The sequence below is a fragment of the Aquarana catesbeiana genome, linkage group LG01 (genome assembly GCF_042186555.1).
Source record: "Aquarana catesbeiana isolate 2022-GZ linkage group LG01, ASM4218655v1, whole genome shotgun sequence".
Taxonomy (NCBI): Eukaryota; Metazoa; Chordata; class Amphibia; order Anura; family Ranidae; genus Aquarana; species Aquarana catesbeiana.
The window spans coordinates 967,069,131-967,085,404 of record NC_133324.1 but is presented as its reverse complement, the minus strand read 5'-3'; the positions used below and the strand labels follow the sequence as shown (position 1 = coordinate 967,085,404).

Here is a 16,274-nt window from a genome sequence, read left to right as displayed (position 1 = left end):
AGCGACTGCTAAGAAAGTACTAAAGGGGTGCCCACACATGATAGTGCCCAGGTTCATAATGGAAGTTTAGCTGAAACAATTTGCCAACTCACTGATGTGACTGGTTCTCCTCTCCACAGACTCATAAAAGGTAGGAAATATTATTATAATTTCCCAATAGGAACAGGGGAGGACTGTGAACCTTTGTCCTGGAGGAGAAGATTCCAACTGTCCTTTTCATGGGAGGGACAGATTTCTGTGGGCTAGGTGTGCCATGGCTTTGCAGTGTCAGGTCAGCATGGTTTAAGTGGGGTGATCCTAAGCTTTATTAGGACACAATGGGGTAGATTTACAAAACCCGGTACACTCAGAATCTGGTGCAAAGGTGCATGGTAGCCAATCAGCTTCTAACCCCAGCTTGTTCAATTAAGCTTTGGAAATAAAACCTGGAAGCTGATTAGTTTCTATGCAGAAGTGAGCCTGATTTTGCACTCTCCAGCTTTTTAAAGAAACCCCAATGTCTGCAGGTTTTTTAGCTCCATCTTCCTGTGTCTCATCATTTGGTTACATGACTTCCCCCATCAGATGTTAACCCAAATCTAAAACAGGAAGCAGGTAGCTTTATAAAGACCACCATGTGCCACTGACTGCGGGCCCCATTCTGGTCAATGTCTCAACAATGAATTATCTCCACTCCACTCAGGGCAATCTTAAAAAACACTGGCCCAGGAATACTTGCCTATTATTATTATTTATATAGGATTTATATAGCATCAACAGTTTGTGCAGCACTTTACAACATGAGGGCGGACAGTATAGTTACAATACAAATAGAGTAGGAGATAATTGGACAGGTTGGGGTAAGGAGTTCCATAGGATTGGAGAGGCTCTGCAAAAGTCCTGAAGGCGAGCATGGGAGGAGGTGATGAGGGAACTAGAGAGCAGGAGGTCTTGAGAGGAATGAAGAGAATGATTAGGTTGGTATTTTGAGACTAGGCTAGTGATGTAGCGACGGGGTAAGTTGTGGATGGCTTTGTAAGTTGTTGTTAGTATTTTGAATTGAATTTGTTGGGTGAGTGAAAGCCAGTGGAGGGATTGACAGACAGGAGTAGAAGGCACAGAGCGGTTGGTAAGGTGGATGAGTCTGGCAGCAGCATTTATGATGGATTGAAGGGGGATAGCCTATTTAGAGGTAAGCCAATGAGTAGGGAGTTGTAGTAGTCGAGGCGAAAGATGACCAGCGAGTGAATTAAGAGCTTTGTTGTGTCATTGGTTTGAAAGGGGGATATTTTGGAGAGGTTGAGGCGGCAAGATTTGGACAATGATTGGACGTGGGGCTTAAAGGAGAGTTCAGAGTCCAGGACTACACCTAGGACCTTGGCATGCAAGGATGGGCTGATAGTTCTGCCATCAATTTTGACAGAGAGATCAGGGGAAGGTGCACATGGTGGCCTACCTCAATAGCCCTAGTTGAGGAGCTCTAGCACAACTAAAACAAGAATCTGACCATCAGTAACCCGACTCATCTGGAACAGTGCAACTTGACTGCTTACAATACACTATAAAGAGGTTTCTCAAAAGCTTGAAATGCCACACATGGCCTTTACAGTTCTGGTGGCATTATCATGTGTTCTGCTTCCTACAGTACCTCTTCAAAGTGGGCTGCTTAAAATAACCATTATGCCATATTCTGCCTATGCTGTCACCCCAAATAGTGGGCATGGCTTCTTCCATATTAGAGATGGCATAGAGTTACAAACAGAAATGTGAACCCTGCTCCACTGTGCAACAAGTTGAGTGGTACAGAGAAAAGTTGAGATAGAGAGGATTAGGGATTGGGCCAACATCCCTGGGTACAATATACAGAGAGTAAGGTTCCCCCTTGTGGGATTTTAAAGTCCCTAGTGGTGATATAACACCAAAAACCAGTATAAATGGTAAATATAAAAATAGAAATTTATTGTAGTATACAGTCAGGTCCTTTAAATATTGGGACATCGACACAATTCTAATCTTTTTGGCTCTATACACTACCACAATGGATTTGAAATTAAATGAACAAGATGTGCTTTAACTGCAGACTTTCAGCTTTAATTTGAGGGTATTTACATCCATATCAGGTGAACAGTGTAGGAATTACAACAGTTTGTATATGTGCCTCCCACTTTTTAAGGGATCAAAAGTAATGGGACAATTGGCTGCTCAGCTGTTTCATGGCCAGGTGTGTGTTATTCCCTCGTTATCCCATTTACAAGGAGCAGATAAAAGGTCCAGAGTTCATTTCAAGTGTGCTGTTTGCATTTGGAATCTGTTGCTGTCAACTCTCAATATGAGATCCAAAGAGCTGTCACTATCAGTGAAGCAAGCCATCATTAGGCTGAAAAAACAAAAACAACCCATCAGAGAGATAGCAAAAACATTAGGTGTGGCCAAATCAACTGTTTGGAACATCCTTAAAAAGAAAGAATGCATCGGTGAGCTCAGCAACACCAAAAGACCCAGAAGACCACGGAAAACAACTGTGGTGGATGACCGAAGAATTCTTTCCCTGGTGAAGAAAACACCCTTCACAACAGTTGGCCAGATCAAGAACACTCTCCAGGAGGCAGGTGTATGTGTGTCAAAGTCAACAATCAAGAGAAGACTTCACCAGAGTGAATACAGAGGGTTCACCACAAGAGCCTCAAAAACAGGAAGGTCAGATTAGAGTTTGCCAAACAACATCTAAAAAAGCCTTCACAGTTCTGGAACAACATCCTATGGACAGATGAGACCAAGATCAACTTGTACAAGAGTGATGGGAAGAGAAGAGTATGGAGAAGGAAAGGAACTGCTCATGATCCAAAGCATACCACCTCATCAGTGAAGCATGGTGGTGGTAGTGTCATGGCGTGGGCATGTATGGCTGCCAATGGAACTGGTTCTCTTGTATTTATTGATGATGTGACTGCTGACAAAAGCAGCAGGATGAATTCTGAAGTGTTTTGGGCAATATTATCTGCTCATATTCAGCAAAATGCTTCAGAACTCATTGGACAGCACTTCGCAGTGCAGATGGACAATGACCCGAAGCATACTGCGAAAGCAACCAAAGAGTTTTTTAAGGGAAAGAAGTGGAATGTTATGCAATGGCCAAGTCAATCACCTGACCTGAATCCGATTGAGCATGCATTTCACTTGCTGAAGACAAAACTGAAGGGAAAATGCCCCAAGAACAAGCAGGAACTGAAGACAGTTGCAGTAGAGGCCTGGCAGAGCATCACCAAGGATGAAACCCAACGTCTGGTGATGTCTATGTGTTCCAGACTTCAGGCTGTAATTGACTGCAAAGGATTTGCAACCAAGTATTAAAAAGTGAAAGTTTGATGGATGATTGTTAATCTGTCCCATTACTTTTGGTCCCTTAAAAAGTGGGAGGCACATATACAAACTGTTGTAATTCCTACACCGTTCACCTGATTTGGATGTAAATACCCTCAAATTAAAGCTGAAAGTCTGCAGTTAAAGCACACCTTGTTCATTTCATTTCAAATCCATTGTGGTGGTGTATAGAGCCAAAAAAAGATTAGAATTGTGTCGATGTCCCAATATTTATGGACCTGACTGTATACAGTTTGCAATTTTAGCTAAAAAATAAATAACAAAAATAAAGAAGTTCATGAAAAAGACATGGCTAATACAATTACACATCAATATGATACACTTTACACATTAGATGCTGTAGGGGGTCAGGAGACACCACATGGAGTGCAGACTCCACACCCTTAGGTGAGTTTAGACTTGGTAGCAGTTTATCCCTGGGTCACTCTATGGGTACTTGCAGACATGGAGAACAGTTCGTGCAGGGTGACTAGGAAATTAATCAAGAGAGAAACATGAGGTGCAGGGAAGCTGACAGAAGAAATAAGGCTGGGGGCTGAGATCCGAGTTTCTGACTCTGGATGGAGTGGAGAATGAAGGTGCAGAGATGGTGAAGCTGAGACTGTGGGTGTTACCAGGTCTGTGGTACAGATGAGGAACAATGGAGACTGTGGGTGCAATGGAAACCAGGTTGGGGTACAGCAGAGGTTCAAATTGCGGGTGCAACAATGACTTGGCTGTAGACTCAGCAAAGACTTAGTCTGTGGGTTCAGCAGTAGAAGGACTGCAGGTGCAGTGGAGACCAGATTGGTGGCGGAGGAGTCTTTGGCTGCGGAAACAGCACCGTAAAGACTGCGGAAGCAGCAGCAACTACGTTGAGGTGCAGTAGAGCCATTGGACATAGCAGTGGAAAAGCTGCAGGTGCAGCAAAGACCAGGCTGGGGTACAGCAGAGGTTTAATTTTCAGATGCTGGGCTGTGGGTACAGCGGCTGGGCTGGGATGCATAATGGATACAAGCTAGAATGCAGGCTGGGTAAATAGAAGGAAAACATTACATGACAGGGCTGCAACACTGCAGGTAAAATCCAGGATGCCCACAGCTGGGGAACTAAGGAGGTGTCATTGCTGGAGTGTTAAGGGTAATACCTACCCCCCTCTTATTGTGTCTTATGGGATCTACCTACCCTTCAAAGGCATTAGTTGGCATAATTTGACGTAAGAGGTGACGAGGTGATGGAATTTTCATACAAGGTGTGGAGTAAAGACATTTGATACTAAGAATCAGGAACGTTATTCCCAGCAATAGCCTTTCCAATCCAACAGATGATACAACTTGCCTTTAGAGAACTTGGAATCAAAGATTTGCTAGGCCTGATATTCCCGTGACCCTACAGAGACCATCACACTTTGAGGCCGGAGGTGGTTCAGCTGCTATCTCAGACCAAACTTAATTGTGCGGTCACATACCCTGCGGCGAGCGCAAGGGGGGAGCACGTGTGTGTGAAGTCACCGCAGTATTCTGTGGAGCACCGATAGAGTCACGTTATTGGATTATCACTGTGAACCTGCTTAATACAGGACATTGCTTTTTCCCATTTTATATTTGTTATGTGTTATGTGCAATAGGGTTCACTATTTTGTTTTCCATGCACTCAGCATTTATTGGTTAATATTTTGATTACTTTCACTGTGAACTTGCTTAATATACATTTATTTTTTTTATTTAATACATTTTTTGCACTTTTGTAGGAATACATGTGTAGCATTGTGTATTGCATATGCATTGCTGACACTTATATATGAATGTATCTATGTGTTAAGTTAGTAAGTTATATAGGATCTATTTACACAGAGCTGCAATTTATTGATTTTATTTATACTCTAGCACAAAGCATATGGGATTGTGTTCATTACTAGCAGCTGTATGTTCTTTTTAGTATTACTATAGTGAGATAAGTGCACTAAATAAACTATATAATGTGTACTATTAATTAATTAAGGCAGATGACAGAGCCACACCATTTAGACCTTAAACAGTATTCATTATATAATACCAAAGGGCATGTGATAGTCCTAGATGGATATATGCATCAGGTCCAAATATTGTACTGACATAAGTGAAAGAAACTGGTGTAAAAAAACGTCACAGAGTGATTATCTTCCTCATTGAACTTGGTTCGATAGATGTTCTAACTTCACCCTGGGTTTGTTCACTGTTTCACCGTATGATTAGTTTATGCACTTCTCCAGTATTTAGTTTCATTCATGCAATCAACAGAAAGGATATCATTGCACAATGAACCATACCATTCTGATAATCTCCTTGCCGGGTGTAAATAAATGCACTCACTTGTATGCTACACAACATCAGCGCATAGAGCAGTCAGCCGCTCACCGCGATCTCTCTCCTTGCGCCGTGCTGTGTGTACCAATCAGGCACATCGGATGACGTCACTGGCTCCTCCCGACGCATTGCGTCACATGACCCTTGATAAAGTCACTTTTCATTTGGTAGCTTGCAAGACTCATTGTTTAGAACGCTGAAATAATCGGAACTTCCGGTCTCAGCCGTGACCGGAAGTGACGTCACTTGGCTCCATCTGATGTGTTGCATCACTGACACATGACTTTGTCAAGGGCTGGAGGCTGGGTGATTATGATTGTCACCCAGCCTTCAGCCCTTGATAAAGTCATGTGTCAGTGACGCAACACGTTGGGAGGAGCCAGGTGTTGTCACTCCCTGTCACGGCTGAGACCGGACGTTCGGATTATTTCAGTGTTCATAGTTGAATGTCCATTGCCTGACTGCTTTACTTTAAGATGTTCATCCTAGAATGATGATGAGACAATATTAAATCTTTTCTAATATGTTACATAAATGTATGTAAACTATTGTATCATTATCATTGTCATATACCGTGTCTGTGTGTACCTTTAGTCACACTCCTTCCTCTATTGTTCTTCAGTTCCCGCTCAGGAAAGTTTATGTTTCGCACTGCCAGTTCAGAGGGCCATGAAGTCAGCAACAGGTGGAGCGGACTGTATGATGTCATATCACAAGCCAGCGGAGGGAAGATCAGAGGTGATGTTATCCAGACATCCATCCATACCGAGGTAATAATATTAGGGAGTGACGTTGTGATGCACTGCGTGCTAAAATAAAAGTAAAATAACAGGAATGCCTAAAAGGAACCGGTCAGGGCAACTGTGACAGGAGTCACTTTGGGTGGGGTGTTTGTGTAACTAAGCTTACCTTGGAGAGCTCTGGAAACTCCGTGCCCAGCTTCCCCGGCCCCTCTTATGTGTAAATCACCCTGTGTCTCTAATAGGGGCACTGGGTGACCGAGAAATCCAATCTGATCTGTACTAATCGGACTTACTGTACAGCCAAACTGGAATGTTGTATGTGTGTGTATGATATATATATATATATATATATATATATATATATATATATATATATATATATATATATATATATATATATATATATATATATATATATATACACAGGTAAAAGCCAGTAAATTAGAATATTTTGAAAAACTTGATTTATTTCAGTAATTGCATTCAAAAGTTGTAACTTGTACATTATATTTATTCATTGCACACAGACTGATGCATTCAAATGTTTATTTCATTTAATTTTGATGATTTGAAGTGGCAACAAATGAAAATCCAAAATTCCGTGTGTCACAAAATTAGAATATTACTTAAGGCTAATACAAAAAAGGGATTTTATAGAAATGTTGGCCAACTGAAAAGTATGAAAATGAAAAATATGAGCATGTACAATACTCAATACTTGGTTGGAGCTCCTTTTGCCTCAATTACTGCATTAATGCGGCGTGGCATGGAGTCGATGAGTTTCTGGCACTGGTCAGGTGTTATGAGAGCCCAGGTTGCTCTGATAGTGGCCTTCAACTCTTCTGCGTTGTTGGGTCTGGCATTCTGCATCTTCCTTTTCACAATACCCCACAGATTTTCTATGGGGCTAAGGTCAGGGGAGTTGGCTGGCCAATTTAGAACAGAAATACCATGGTCCGTAAACCAGGCACGGGTAGATTTTGCGCTGTGTGCAGGCGCCAAGTCCTGTTGGAACCTGAAATCTCCATCTCCATAGAGCAGGTCAGCAGCAGGAAGCATGAAGTGCTCTAAAACTTGCTGGTAGACGGCTGCGTTGACCCTGGATCTCAGGAAACAGAGTGGACCGACACCAGCAGATGACATGGCACCCCAAACCATCACTGATGGTGGAAACTTTACACTAGACTTCAGGCAACGTGGATCCTGTGCCTCTCCTGTCTTCCTCCAGACTCTGGGACCTCGATTTCCAAAGGAAATGCAAAATTTGCTTTCGTCAGAAAACATGACTTTGGACCACTCAGCAGCAGTTCAGCTCTTTTTTTCCTTAGCCCAGGTGAGACGCTTTTCGCGCTGTTTCTTGGTCAACAGTGGCTTGACATGAGGTATGCGGCAGTTGAAACCCATGTCTTTCAAGCGTCTCTTGGTGGTGGATCTTGAAGCACTGACTCCAGCAGCTGTCCACTCCTTGTGAATCTCCCCCACATTTTTGAATGGGTTTTTTTTCACAATCTTGACCCTTACACAATATTCTAATTTTGTGACACACGGAATTTTGGATTTTCATTTGTTGCCACTTCAAATCATCAAAATTAAATGAAATAAACATTTGAATGCATCAGTCTGTGTGCAATGAATAAATATAATGTACAAGTTACACCTTTTGAATGCAATTACTGAAATAAATCAAGTTTTTCAAAATATTCTAATTTACTGGCTTTTACCTGTAGTATATTGTCTCATTTTGTTGTGTACTCTTTGCTGGGTCGTTTGGGGTGTGGTTGAATTTCATTGTTCTGTTGTATCTGTCTGCCTTAGGAGAAATAAACTGGCATTTACGGTGGACATAGTCCTGTTGAAGAGAAGGGTTTGTCACAGCAACTATTACCTGACACAGACAAAGTTCCCATTTAGTGTTGGGTGTTACCATGGTCTGACTCCTGGAAGAAGTGCTAGTTCTGGGGCAGAGCTGTGCAGAATTACATACTGTGACCTGGAATTGGCATAATTTAAAGAATTAGGCAATAACAACATCCCAGGACTGATGGGAGCATACTTACCAGCTTTGTGTAGTTTTGCACAGAGCAGCCACGATCCCCCTCTTCTTCTGCGACCTATTCGGTGCATGCGCACTTTAGAAATCTCACGCTGTGTCTTTCCAATGGAAGGTCATGCCGTGACTGGCGGCTCCCGAGTGACATCATGTGACTCCGGCCAGTCACAGAGCCGGAGTCCGCGACCCCGGAAGGAAGATGGACGCTTCCAGCCGGCGAGGAAATCGGGGACAACGCAGGCTCCTGTGTCAGGTAAGTAACACATAATGGGCTACTATGCGATGCATAGTAGCCCATTATGCTTTACCTTTGCAGGGAAACAAAGAGGAAGTAAACCCATGAGGGTTTACTTCCTCTTTAAAAGTAAGGTGCTTTCACACAACCTAGAAAATAGGTGTAGCACTTTCTACCATAGGTAGGTGCTAGAGGTAAGGATTTTTGTGATAGCTGTCAGGCAGGTAAATTTAGGCAGGCCTATGCTGCATGCTAGGCCTGTTTGTTTTTGATATGGAGGGCAGGGAGTGGTTAGTGTAGCAGTGGGTGTGACCACCTGTACTTCAGTTCTTGGGTGCCTCCCCTGCTTCCAGGGAGAATGTTCTGGAAGAGGGGCAGGGCTGGGAATTGGAGTGACAGGGAGCTCATCTGAAGAGCCCTGACCAATCCCCAATTGGAATTGGCAGGGGGCAGGCCTCCTTCATAAGCTCAGGTCCAGCCCACTGGAGGAGAGTTGTTGGCTGGGAGACATGAAGAATGGAGTGCTAGATCGCAGCAGGAGGCCCATCCCCATCTGGGGATGTGCGTGCCTCGGCAGGGGAGCCCGGGACTCCTGAACCCCGTACTCTGTACATAACGCACTCCTGAACCCTGCACTCTGTACATAACGCACTCCTGAACCCTGCACTCTGAACGTAACGCACTCCTGAACCCCGCACTCTGAACGTAATGTACTCCTGAACCCCGCACTCCGACCGCAACGCACTCCTGAACCCCGTACTCTGTTCATAACGCACTTCTGAACACCGCACTCCGACCGCAATGCACTCCTGAACCCCGTATTCTGTATATAGCGCACTCCTGAACCCCACACTCTGTACATAATGCATTCCTGAACCCCGCACTCTGAACATAACGCACTCCTGAACCCCGTACTCTGTACATAATGCACTCCTGAACCCCATACTTTGTACATAACAAACTCCTGAATCCCGCACTCTGAACGTAACGCACTCCTGAACCCCACACTCTGCACATAACGCACTCCTGAACCCAGCACTCTGAACGTAACGCACTCCTGAACCCCGCACTCTAAACATAACGCACTCCTGAACCCCACAGTCTGAACATAACGCACTCCTGAACCCCGCAGTCTGAACATAACGCACTCCTGAACCCCGTACTCTGTACATAACACACTCCTGAACCCCGCACTCTGTACATAATGCACTCCTGAACCCCGTACTCTGTACATAACGCACTCCTGAACCCTGCACTGTGTACGTAACGCCCTCCTCAACCTTGCATTCTGAATGCTGCTAAAGTGTTCGGGTTTGGCTTGATGAAAAGGTGGCAACCCTAGGTGATATGGTTGATGTTAGTAAGTAGTAGCAATGATGAGCTACATAAAAAAATTAAAAATACAAAACCGTCAATCAAACAACTCAATTCACTTGAACAAACTCATGTCTGGACTGCTGGGGAGAGAGCAAAGGAGTCTGAGAGGTCAGTGGCTGGTTCACTTCCATAAGGCATTACATGTGTGGACCTCCCCAACTGCTACTAGAAAACGGGTGATAACCCAAGTTATCAAAGGCTCATTTGTTGTATATTGCTTGTAAAGCCTCATACACACGATCGGACTTCAAACAAACTTTTCCGTGGATTTCTGTCCAAAGGGCTTTGGCCGTGAACTTGGTATGCATGCACACGGCAGGACTTTTTCAGCCAACTTTCACCAAATCACGTGGTTTTTCAGCTCTTTAACGCCACCCTTTGGTCCACTTCTGTATTGTTGTCTGATCTTTTGCATTGGTTCAGAGCATGCGTGTTTGTACTTTGGACTAAAGTCCTATGGACTTGTGTACGCACGATGGGATTTTGCACCATAGGACTTTTGTTGCCAGAAAAAGTTTGTCTGTTTGCACAGCCAACATTTGTCCGATGAAAACCGAAAAAAGTTTGTCTGATGGAGCGTACACGCGGTCGGATGTTGCCTTAAAACAGGTAATTTGCATGTTTGTTGTCAAAAAGTCTGATCGTGTGTATGGGCCTTAAGGGTCCTATTTGTTCACACAGTGGTGGAGAATAAATTGAAGGAACCATTTGAGCACTTTTTCATTAGAAGGCACGGTGGTTGGAGTTTCTCATAAGGACTATTTTACATGAACTTTTTATTTTTAAAGTGATTGTAAAGTCTTGTTTTTTTTTTCCTATAAAAATAACAAACATGTTACACTTACCGTCTCTGTTGCAGTGGATTTGCACAGAGCAGCCCTAATCCTCCTCTTCTCGGGTCCCACTTCGGTTCTCCTGGCTCCTCCCTCCTGTTTAGTGTCCACACAGCAAGCAGCTTGCTATGGGGGGCACCTGAGCCGAGTCACAGCTCCGTGTATCCATTCAGACACAGAGCCCCGACCCGGCCCCGCCCCCTCTCTCTCCTGTTTGGTTGGCTGACTGTGATTGACAGCAGTTGCAGCCAATGGCGCCGCTGCTGTGTCTCAGCCAATCAGGAGGGAGAATCTCAGATGGCTGAGACACTTGTGGACATCGCGAGACAGAGAGGGACCTCAGGTAAGTGTTGGGGGGGGGGGGGGCTGAGGGATCAAGCTAAAAAAACTTCTGACTTTACAACCCCTTTAATATGAAATATATTCATCACTTTGCTTTTTTTATTTCACATCAAGTGGACTGAGTTTGTTAAAGTGAATTGAGTTGTTTTGATTGATGGTTCTGTATTTTTATTTTTATTTTCTAGGTTGTGTGGAAGCGCCTTACTTTTAATATAATTTTTTTGCTTTGAAGTGGGGGATCTATTTAAAGGGGCAGCCGTACACTTTTTGTTTTTTGTTTATTTTTTCCACTTCAGGTTGGCGCCAATTTTACTCACATTCACTCACTGGCTGTGATTGACAGCTGACTGTCTCAGCCAATGAGGAGGGAGAGTCCCGAGAGAGCCAAGGCTTTCATGCACATCGATGGATCGAGAGATGGGGCTCAGGTAAGTATTAGGTGGGAGGGGGGGCTGCTGCAAAGAGTATGGTTATTTTATCTGGGTTCACACCTATGCAAATTGGATGTGGGGTTTCCCCGCATCCAATTCGCATAGCAGGAGAATGTGACCGTCTGTCTATGGAGCCAGTTCACATGTCTCCGGAGAGGCTGCGGAGCACACTGCACACAAAACGCTGAGCGTCTTTGTTTCAGAGCTGAATTCAGGCAAAGACTTGGCCCTGAAATGGAGAACGGGGACGCACAGCATTCCTGTGGGATCCGCCGCCGGTTCCAGTGTGAACCGAGCCTCAGCCTTTAGAACCACTTCCACCCCTTCTCATCCTGAACTAACTACATAGCTGCACAGTGCAATTAACACACCAGCAGAAATACATTGAACAGTACCCCACAAGCACCTGCTTACCTGTTAAAAAATATTGTCAAACTTCCATTTCAAATTGGACAGAGGTTTTAAGAAAGATGGGCGTTTCTTCTGGTTCTGTAAGGAGAACGATATTTATGAGCTTTATGAGCTCCATGTATTTGTTATTGAAATTTTTCCATATACACACCTGCACATAGATATTTATTATGGGCACACCAGAATGTGTTGAGATTTCAGGTGATCAATCAAGTTTATTGGTCAATCAATTCATTAAGCAAATTCTCTGGTCACATGGTCTACAATGAAAAAGTATGTATACAATGTTCATTTCTGTGATTATTAGCTATGACTAAGCACTGTTTGTTAGTGTGAAACGCGTCAGCTCTTCTGTCCGTTCTGCTGTGGCATGTATTTTTTATTTCATTTTTTGAATAGAAGGCAAAAAACTTTTTTGGAGTGCGGCCGTCCAGAACTTCTTCCTGTTTTATAGCAGGAGCGTACCTATAAGGGTTGCAGGGCCCCATGCTCTCCATTTTACTCCTGCAGCCACCGATGTCTGCTCCTCTTCCTCCCGCAAGCATTCAGCGGCTGAATGATCAGTACCTCTGTCTGCAGCCGTCCCGCCGCTACTCCTATCCAGCTGCTTCCTGTCCCCGTGGGCTCTCCTCTGGCCCCCCTCATTCCCCGCAGCTCTACTCCCTCACCTCTCCCACCGGGCCACTGCGAGGGAATGTGCCAGGATGGAGAGCTGGGAAGAGGGTGGTAAATGTGTTATTTACTGGCCCCTTCCTTGTCCTAATGAATGGAGTCAGTGATCTGTACCGATCACTGACTGTCTATTCATAGCTGAAGCATGGTAAACTGTGTGTCCTATGCTTCAGTTTGTGAATGAATGGGAAGCTCTGTACAGAGCTATTCCTGTCCATTCAGTCTGTGCAGCTGAGGCTGCAGAGATGGAGATTGAGTTCTGTGTCCTCCATTTCCTTTCTCTGTCTTAGAGGTGGAACATCAGAGGTCTGTTTTGACCCCTGATATCGCACCAAAGCTCCCCCCACGGGGCTCTTTAAAAAATTGTAACAAATGATTAAAAAATAATATTGTAAGAAATGGTAAAAAAATAATAAAAAAAAAAAACTCCTGTCCCCGGGGTCACAAAGGTCGCATTTTCCACCACCAAGTTCGGAGGGAAGAGCCCTGGCAAGGGAGGTCAGGGGGCCTTCTCTGCATGGTTTCTTGCACTGTGGCCCTGAAGGTTCTAGTTACACCACTGTCCAGACAGGAGCTATGTTTGAGGGCAGATTGGCCCACATTTATTCAAAAACAAAAGACAGTTCAAACAATAATAGTTGCCCTCGCAGGGTGGTTTTTCGCTGTTGCATCGGTTAAACAAAAATGATTCCTGGCTAACAAAATGTTATCATCTTTGGGTTGGTCTCTGAGGTCTCCTTTAACATGCCAGCAAACAAATGCCCCTGGATGACGTAAGTTATTACGAAACGCGTAGGGAGGAGCGACGTGCTGACATCACCTCATGCTCAATTCGCTTACCCAGAAGGAGGGGTTGTCCGTTTGTGCTCCGGCAGGGCACATCAGACTTCAGGCTCTTTTATACTGCAACATTTCAAGTGTGTTTCTCTCTTTTTAAACAATAAAACAACTACCAGGTTTTACACTATGGAGTGTTTATATCTTTTATGCACCACAGTATCCATATGATGGTCTGACCGGCCGTGAAGGGGCTGCCCAGTACCTGTGACTGTGTTTGCTGTTCCTTGGAGCCAGGTTGTGATTTCTTGCACGCATTCCCTGATCCTCTGTAATGGGGGATCATGGAACTCTGGTAAGAGTTTATTTCTGCTGATTTGGTGGTGGATTCAACACATTTTTTTTCTCACAACGTTTTGAGGACAGCTTGTCCACAATTCATGGACTTTTTTACTATGCACTGGTGATTTTCATTTGCTTGTTCACTAGATCCTGATTTTAATTACTTTTTCATATTTTTTCAACAATTTATGGACTTATATTTTACCAACAGTGACGTTTATTCTTATCAATTAATCACCCATGGACTTATTGATTTTGTTTTTCATTTATTAAGTTGTATTTGCACTAATTAATTTTTATTGCAATTTTTCATTTATACCACATTTTTCCTATTCACGTCATACACATATACCTAATTCTCCACAATATTTGGTATATTTACGATACCGGTTTGATTCTTGGTCAGAATCTTATGGGTAGCGCGATTCTAATTTTTCCAAATGCCCACATGCCTGTACAGGCTTCTGCTTTGAGACAGCTCCATGCGGCACAGGCCCACGCCCTGACCTCTCCAGAGAGGCCCACCTGATTTCTAGGCTGAGACCTCCCGGATGGAGCCCTGAACTATTGAAATGTGCTAGCTTATAACAACTGTGCACACCTGCACATTCACATAACCTGCAGATCTCCAGGAAGACCTGGACACAGAATTGAAGCCTTCAACCCACCCAAAACTCTTTGAAGCCTTTGGATTCACCTATCTGGGATTACCAAACCTGAAGAACACTAAAAAACAGTCTCCTTCACTCATAAAAAATACTCCATAGCCTCTCGAAACTCTATCTTTTAGAATCGTGTGTGTCTTTAGCCTATAGTCACACAGTGGCAGTACCTAGCACTGTCATGATATCAAAAAGAAAATGTAGCTCTACCCCTCGATATCTAACTTTACAGTGACCCGTGTGTAGCACGGGTGCACGAGGTCAAGAATGGCCCAGCACTCTAAAAGCTGAAGGCTACCATTATTACATTGTGACTTGGGTTTCATGCCTCTGGGCATCTTTGCACCATAAAGATACACGTGCACCTATGAGTACATGTCTGCTTTTAAGGTGTAGCCTTTTAATAAAATGTGGGTAGAGGTTGTTTTAAAGGATATCAGAATGCACCTGGGAGGTCCATGACTTTTAGAAATGCATTGTGGCTTTGTATGGATATAGGGTCACCTAACTCCGAGATCAATCCCACTATGGTTAATAGTTGCAACGGGGAGTACATTATATTCTATGTAAATATTTTCCAGATCCAGGAGAATTTGAAGGAGTATCTACCACAGATCAACAGGGAGATCCAGCGACAGACATGGAGGGACATGGCGGCTCATTACACAATCCCGGGGTATAAGAAGGAAGAAAAGACGAACAAATGAAGACTTAGTTGTAGTGTATTGTGGGTGTGGTTTTACAAATATACATTTTATTGTCAAAAATATTGGGACGCCATCCCAGTCTTAGTCCGTATGGTTCAATAATGAGTTGGCCCACCCTTTGGAGCTTCAACTGTTCTGGGAAGGCTGTCCACAAGGATTAGGAGTGTGTCTATGAGGATGTTTGACCATTCTTCCAGAAGAGCATTTGTTAGGTCAGGCACTGATGTTGGACGAGAAGGCCTGGCTCGCAGTCTCCTCTCTAATTCATCCCTATCAGGTTGAGGTCAGGACTCAAGTTCCTCCACCCCAAACTCACTCATCCATGTCTTTATGGGCCTTGCTTTGTGCACTGGCCTTAATCATTTAGGGAGGGGGGATTATGGTGTGGGGTTGGGCTTGGCCCCTTAGTTTCAGTGAAGGGAACTCAGGCATCAGAATACCAAGACATCTTGGACAATTTCATGCTCTCAACTTTGTGGGAACAGTTTGGGGATGGCCCCTTCCTCTTCCGACGTGACTGCGCAGCAGTGCAGAAAGCAAGGTCCATAAAGACATGGATGAGTGAGTTTGGGGGTGGAGCAACTTGACTGGTCTGCACAGAGTCCTGACCTCAACCTGACAGAACACCTTTGGGATGAATTCGAGTGGAGACTGTGAGCCAGGCCTTCTCGTCCAACATCAGTGCCTGATCTCACAAATGCACTTTTGGAAGAATGGTCAAAAACGTTCCCATAGACACACTCCTAAACCTTGTGGACAGCCTTCCCAGAATAGTTGAAGCTGTTATTGCTGCAAAGGGTGGGACAACTCATTATTGAACCCTACGGACTAAGACTGGGATGCCATAAAAGTTCATGTGCGTGTAAAGGCAGGTGTCCCAATACTTTTGACAATATAAGGTATTTACAGTATATATATATAACCTGTTTATGTAATTAGGCATTTCAAAGGGTACATTGTTTGCATTCTTAAGGATGATAAAGAATATTATTTGACCATACAAGAAGT

The 16,274-nt window shown here is 43.9% G+C and overlaps 1 protein-coding gene across 1 annotated transcript in view; it reads left to right on the top strand.

Annotated features, from left to right (window-relative positions):
• LOC141128817 (uncharacterized) overlaps positions 1-15,377 on the top strand; it is a 40,606-nt gene extending 25,229 nt beyond the window's left edge. The window contains exons 5-6 of the mRNA XM_073616355.1: positions 6,307-6,454; positions 15,141-15,377. Coding sequence (XP_073472456.1) covers positions 6,307-6,454; positions 15,141-15,266 — 274 coding nt within the window. The 3' untranslated portion in view covers positions 15,267-15,377. The remainder of the gene's footprint in view (positions 1-6,306; positions 6,455-15,140) is intronic.
• Positions 15,378-16,274: the final 897 nt, after the last annotated feature.